This window comes from Garra rufa, chromosome 10, assembly GCF_049309525.1.
Source record: "Garra rufa chromosome 10, GarRuf1.0, whole genome shotgun sequence".
Taxonomy (NCBI): domain Eukaryota; kingdom Metazoa; phylum Chordata; class Actinopteri; order Cypriniformes; family Cyprinidae; genus Garra; species Garra rufa.
Window position 1 is genome coordinate 38,941,479 of NC_133370.1, and position 7,467 is coordinate 38,948,945.

General features: G+C 35.9%; 1 protein-coding gene across 1 annotated transcript in view; it reads right to left on the reverse strand.

Moving 5' to 3' along the window:
• Window positions 1-5,870: 5,870 nt before the first annotated feature.
• The window catches only part of npc1 (Niemann-Pick disease, type C1), a 39,110-nt gene continuing 37,513 nt past the window's right edge, over window positions 5,871-7,467 (reverse strand). The window contains exon 25 of the mRNA XM_073848836.1: window positions 5,871-7,091. Coding sequence (XP_073704937.1) covers window positions 7,012-7,091 — 80 coding nt within the window. The 3' untranslated portion in view covers window positions 5,871-7,011. The remainder of the gene's footprint in view (window positions 7,092-7,467) is intronic.

The following is a 7,467-nucleotide window of genomic DNA, read 5'->3' on the forward strand; positions in this document are numbered from 1 at the left end:
AATGCACGTTCTGGTAATTGCCACTGATATATGAGGCACACATTCTTGTAAATTACTTTGGGAAGAAACAAAACAAACACAAAATTTCAGTCCTGTTTTCTTAAGAATAAAAGCGATTTCACTGAATTTCTCGTTGAGTAGATCAGAATTTCTGAAACTAACATCTGTTTATCACGAGTGGCCAGCTGATGTTGACACATATTGCAGAGATTAAGTCTGTTATTTGACAGGTGAGCAAACACTCCATTGTTCAGTGTTATGGGCTGATTTCATCAGCACTAAATATCTGCTGACAGCTTTCCTTTTACTCATAAACCGACGAATGCGACAAAAAGCAGACTGTGCACATCATTAGCCAAAGTGTTTGAAGAATTTAAATCTAAATATGCCTGAAAGACCAGGCCTATTTAATTTAACTCAGTTATGTCACCCAAAAACATACTATTCGAAGAAAATAAATGAAATGAAAACTATTTTTTTTATATATAAAAAAAAAAAATGTAGTTCTTGGTCAAATATGTCACTAATAGTTTGTAATAAGAATTTCAGAGCAGCAGCCAAAACATCAGATGGGTTCTGGAAATGTTGTTCCCATAGCTCTGATGCAATCGAGAGAAAGGGTTTCAAGCAGAGAGTGAATTCTGACACAGTTCCAAGGTAAACAAGGCCCGGTCACACCAGTCTCACACAGCGATAAAAACAAACACGCGGGCCTAACCGCGGACACGGTGTATGTAGCTTAGCCCTCCCCATTCACCAACTAATTCCCCCTTCAGCCTGCAATAAAAGCCCTTTCCTGATTTGAAATTCCTGAATCTTTCCTGGGCACGCATCGCTCAGCCTCATTGTGGAGAAATATGTGTAAATCGTCAAGGTATGCATGCGTCCGTTCGCTTCCTTTTCAAATGGTCGGAATTTTGGCTGAGGTGGCAATTTATCTCCTTCCTCTGGCTGCGGTGACTCAGTTTTACCCTCTTGGTTCCGCTCCATGTGCCTTTATAAGGCCGTTTGTAAACAAGGAAGTGCTTGAAAGCATTTTCAATAGGCCTAATTGAATGCGGCCTTGTGAAGTTTGGCCAGAGGTGGCTCTGAATGAAACGACACACACGCGCTTCCCGGGAAAGCGCCGCAGATGGGCCGACGAATCTGATCCCGGCCTACTACACTTGAGATGGCTATCCAGTTCCTTCCTCTCCACTAGTGGCCTGTTCTCCTGTCAAATGACCCCAGTAACTGTGAGCCAATGACGCAAATAGAAGACACTGAATTCCAGACGCTTATTTATTAATGGTGCTGTTTGGGCTAGACATTACAGGTGCCAAATTCTAGGCAATTTAATTTAGAAGAAAGCAAAGGAACAAGAAGATGTTCGCCATTCGGTTTGGAATTACTGGTTAAAAACAGAGATCAAAGATCAAATATTTAATACTTGGTTTTTAAGTGTATAGATTAAACCTAATAATTGAGGATAATAATGTTGCAATTTTAAAAACTATTTTGGGAAGGCCAGCAGCAGAGGGTGATTTTTAATTTCATATTGCGTATTGCAAGTTTGGTCACAGCATTTCTTAAGGCGACGGGTGTGACTGGTGAACATTGCCTGTGCAAGTGGAACAATTATATAATCAGCTTATGCAGAAGTGAAGTTTATGACTGCATGTTCTTCTTTAACCTCTAGTGAGCCACAACCACCACCAATAATAACATTCAGAGTGACACCAGACACTCCTTTTAGTGGCATTTCAATGTATAAATAGAGAAACAAAGAAGAAACTGTTTGTTTTTGTTACAGTCTTAATCATAGCATAATTCTGGGTATTGGAAAGCATGCAAGAATGAATAAAGGGAAAGAAGATGAGCTGGCTTGAACCTGCAAGGTCAAAAAACTGCCATGGTCAGATAGTGGGAGGCAGAAGTAAGACTCCTACATCCTTTTGAACAAAACTCAGCACTTTTGTAATGTGAACTGATATTGTTCCCTTGTAGAAATGTTACTTTTTTCCGTACTTCCTGTGTACAACTGTTGGCTAGTGGGGTTCTCAGAAGGGTCAATCAAAAATGCTTACATAAAAAAACAAGAACCCTGTTTTTACTGCCAGCCTAAACCAGAGGAAATCAATATTTCATTGTCTCTCCACCACATGGGGCAAGATAGAAACATATTAATAAATCATGAATTGGCAGCTAGTATGACAACAACTCTTAGGAGGCAGTCACCTCAGGTCAGGCACTGCCATAGCTTTTGTACAGTAGGATGTCTAGTATGTCTAGTATGACTCTTTTATCAGTATTATGATGTTTGTGTTTTAACATCATGATGCTCTTGACTGTGTGCACAACAAAATGATCATCTTAAGCATTGAGACAGATTTACCGGGGGTGATGTTGGCATATCATAAAAGCTAAATGAAATGTTAATAAAAGCACGCAGAATGCTGCTTTTGTAATGTTTTCCCGTAACAGAGATGTAGGTCATTATGAATATGTGTAGGCACTGATTATTTTTTTCTTAGTTTGGCAGTTCAGACGAACGAGTATGTGGCGCCACCGCATGGTGAAAATAAAAACAGCAAATTGCTGTGTATTGCATTGGAATTGACTGAAAAATATTGCTGATAAATCCTTGTCGGACGATGATTACTGTATCTGAGAATCATTTTCCTGATGCAATTGTGTCGTGTGCTTTCTATTAGATGTTTAGAATCAAAACTAGCGATGCCAGATTCGAGAATTATTTGTTCTAATTGGTCAAACGGGTTTGCGTGATTCAGTTTGATTCATTTAAACAGTTCACTCACGCACTTGAATCGTTTGCAGCTTTTCTCACATTGAAATATAACTTTATAAAACATAAATTGTCTATCACAACAGAAAATGTATGTAATGTAATTTATTTGGTGAGTAACGAACATTCTTCCATGGTATATTTTTATACTATGGAAGTCAGTGGAGACCAGCATTTGTTTGTATATTTAGTTTTATTATAAATCTGCAGCAGGGTTTGAAATGAACACCTGCCAACCCGCCAAATGCGGCTAAAAATCAGTTGTGGCAGGTAACGCTGTAGTCAGTTTGGCGAGTGTTCAATCATTCATTTCTTGGGGAAGTTCATTCAAGCCAAATCTGCACAGGTTTAGCGCAAATACAGACCTCCTGAGACATCATGACATTATCGAGTTTATTGCAAAAACCAAACAAAACACAGAGTCAGAGTGTGTTCTTTTACTGCATGATTCAATCTATTAATATGCATTAAGAATGATCACATAATTCAAGATATGGGGGCAGAAAATGTTTATATTTATATCATTTCATATAGTTAATATCACACGAAGAGTGCCGTTTTTTCTGTAAAAATCGGCAATATTACAAATGTGATATTGATTTTATACAACAGTTCAATAAACAAAGTTAATATTAACAGACTTACGTTTTAGACACTATATTAGCTGTTTTTGCTCTATTTCGCCAACAAAAATCATCCCAAACACAGCCACAGCACTGTTTCGCTTCTCTGAGCAACATGATGGTGTTTTTTCCTGAATAAATCATCCATTTAAATGATTTGGTTCAATCGCAATGACTCACTTAACAGTTATTTGCTGCCACCTACTGGCGGTTTTAATTTCACATTTAAAGGGGTCGTCGGATGCCCATTTTCCACAAATTCATATGATTCTTTAGGGTCTTAATGAAAAGTCTATAATATACTTTGGTTAAAAATTCTCAATAGGAGTGTAAAAACCTTTTACCTTGTCAAAATCAGCTCTGCAAAAAACTCAACTCATTTTATTTATTACTTGAGCCACGTTTAGCTGCGAAACTTGCCAACAAGCACATTATTAAGAAAGGCCATTTGCAAAGATGCATAAAAAAACCCTTATACTCACTTCTGCTGTGGGTGAAGCTGCATCACACAAACATAGACGCATATGTAGATCGGGATTGGCACTTTCCTTTCCAAACCGAAAGTAACGTTAATCCTCTGCGTCTTCAGCGGCTCAGATGTCGGGAGTAAATGACGACTGCTATGTTCATTATTACATCAAAGAACAGAACACCTCAATCGCTCAATCTGAGACATTCTTGTCTTCCCCTGCACCTGAGTCACACAATGGCGATCGGACTGTTTCAGCTCGGTGAGGGCGGGTCTAAGGTAAGGCGCTCATGTCAATCTACTATGGTGGGAGCGGCCTCTGTCTGTATGCCGTCACACCGACAAGAAGCTGAGAATGACTTGATTTTAAAAAGGGGATATTACTTTGAAATAATTGAAAAAAATTAAAAGATACTTTAAAGGGGTCATCAGATGCAAAACTCACTTTTACATGTTGTTTGAACATTAATGTGCGTTGGCAGTTTGTGTACACAACCACCCTACAATGCTAAAAATCCACCCAGAGGTATTTTTTTAATTTTCAAAATATCAGTATTCAACATTTCATGTTTAAAATATCAAAACATTATTTATGCATTTGTAACTGCATGTTAAAGCATTCCATGTCCCTCTGAGCTGCATAATGTAAATACATCTAAATGCCACTTCATATGCAACTTCTTCAAAGATTAATTTTGTTTATACTGATTTCATTTGTTTAGTAACAGCCTAAATGTATTATTATTATATTTGACTGATTAAATGTAAGAATTTGACTAAGATGATGCACACTTTTAGACAAAAAATGTAAATAAAGGCTTTATAAAGGTAAAAATGCCCGTAAAAGGTAAAATTCTATTTAAACTTATTGGAAAGATTAATTTCTATCACTGTTGTGAACTGACCACAGAATATGAAGAATATTAAAAACTTTAGGAGTCAAATTGGTTGGTGAGTGAAAAAAGTTAATTTCAATCCCTGATCTGCAGTACACTTTAACCACGAGAGACAAAAGAGTTATAAAATAGAGTTTTCACAACACGTCATTAATCGGCCATATTGCCGCACTGAACATAAACAATGCCACTGAACAGAACGAAACTCCAATATTTTGCTGATTATTGCTGCTGGAAATGGTTAATTATTGTCATGTTTTGGGCTGTACTAATCGGCCGGACCAGAAAAAACATTTAGAGTACTACTGAGTGCAAAAAGTTATAACAAATCCAGGAGAAGAGTGCAAAAAAAAAAAAAAAAAAGGAAGTTGATTGTGGTAGGCCAAACTGAACCAGGATTTCCAGTGCAAGAATCTTGATACACATTCGTGTTTGTTCTTATCAATTCCAGTCAGGTAGGTGAAATATTAGTCTAATATCTTAATATTACTCGTACATATCTTTACCACCTATTAACTTTAGTTTGTCAAAATATTTTGCCTTTTAAGTCCTTCTATATGACTTAGCAGCTTCCACACGATTTTTCCATGGTTTAGACAGCATAAATTAACACAGCAACGTATTCAGTAGTACATTAACCGTGCAATCAATGCTGTTGTTTATTGCCAAAAAAAACTACTTATCTGGGGCCAAAAAAGCACTCTAAAGTTCAACTAAGTGCTTTTAATATAAATTACAACTAAAATTAAGATATAAAAATTATGCTGTTAAGTGTCTAAAACATAGTTCACACCCATGTCCTTTATTAAAGTAGCCTATATTAATAAAAACTTTTTAAAAGCTATGCTTAAAGCTGCAGTCCGTAACTTTTTTTTAGTTAAAAATTAATACATTTTAAGCAAATACATAACCAGCCAGAGTTCAAAAGTGTTCAATATCCTTACCTTACCCCGATTTACAACGGTAAGCTTGTAATAATGTTTTCTAATTTGAGTGGTACTGGTAGGGTTTTACGGGAAACACAAGCATGCCACCGTTTGTCTTTGCGTCATTACGTCTGTTACGTGGACACAAGCGCAAACAAACAAAAAACTCAATTTAATACAAATTAGTATCTTTATTTTATTTCAAAAATTCTTCAAATCAAGGACTGTTACCCATAAAGCACAAACCTTAAATTTTTAGAGCATCCATGAGGCACACATAATCCAACTAAAACAAACTATGGTTACATTTTCATAAATGTTCATGTTAACAACCCCTGACAGTATTTTTTTTTCTACAACATTGAAAAATCATATACATACAGTACATATCAATCCCAATCTTTGTAAAAAATAACCATTTTTATATGCAACACACGTTGATTCAATAGTGTTACCCCCACCACATTTATGAGGTACAAAACCTGTTTTAGCAGCCGTTCTAAAGCTACGTTGTGTTAGTAAAGGAAATAAGCAGGCAAATTCCGAAGAATGTGTTTAAACCAAACTGCAGTGCCGAAGTGTTTTGGTTAATTAAACCTCAGATTAGCCTAGTGGTTCAAGTTTCTAAATGTATGCTAGCACTCCCTTTTAAGCATGTCAATGCTAATTAACGCAGCACAACACAACTTCATACCATTTTAAAAACATAAATGTTTATGTGCCACTGCAAACCATTTCCCAACTTAGTTAATTCGCTAAGACTAAAGTGGTTTTACTGTCTGAAAACCACACTTCATGTAGCGCTAACAGTAAACTGATAGCCGTTTGTGTAACATTTCTTTCTTGTCATAGCATCACAAAAAATCAAGAGATTGTCCATCGTGGCTCATTGTCGACAATTCTTTCATTATTAGTGAAATAATTGAATGAAACGCGCTAACAAAAGATGAAAAGGAATACACACAAATAAATAAAAAGGATTAGTTACATACTTCTTACACACATTCATACAAAAAAAGAAAGAAAAAAAAAGTTGCCTTGTTTCTTATTTCTCTTTTGTTGTCTTGGTTGGTTTACCACAGTCACTGCTGGGTTACATGTTTTTGATGCTTACACACACATTCTGTCATCTTTTCCACATACAGATTCCAAGTTGAGGTGTTTTTGGTAGATGTCGAAGGGAAAGCTGTGAAAAAGGCCTTCTATACACCCAAAGCGGTCCTGAGTTAAGTCTGCTGAAGTGTGTTACCAAGCATGTAACATGGAAATGGAAAGCTGGCGTCGTCCACTGCCATCCAGCGTCACAGAGCCGTTAGTAGATAAGTCGCTCTCTTTCCGTACCCACGTACCTGTCGTGAGCAGCCCTGACTTTTGCTTTATTTACAGATGGGCCTGTGAAAAGAAAGACGCTTTAAGAACTTGTACAGTCACACCAAAAATTATTCAGACACCTTCAACATTTTCTCATTATCAGTTTATTCACTATAGTTTAGAAAATGGTAATAAAATATGACAAGACCTCAGAGTTAAACTGACACAGTTTAACTCTGAGGTCTTGTCATATTTTATTTTATTATTGTTAAATCATGTCTGAATTCAATTTTAATGGTTTAATTAAAAAGAATGTTTATTTTTAGAAAAAGCACTGAATCAACTGAATTATATTTTTTTTAACAATTTATTCACTGAAATTTTTACAGTATTATTATTATTATTTACTATATATATATATATATATATATATATATATATATATAAATAATTTAAA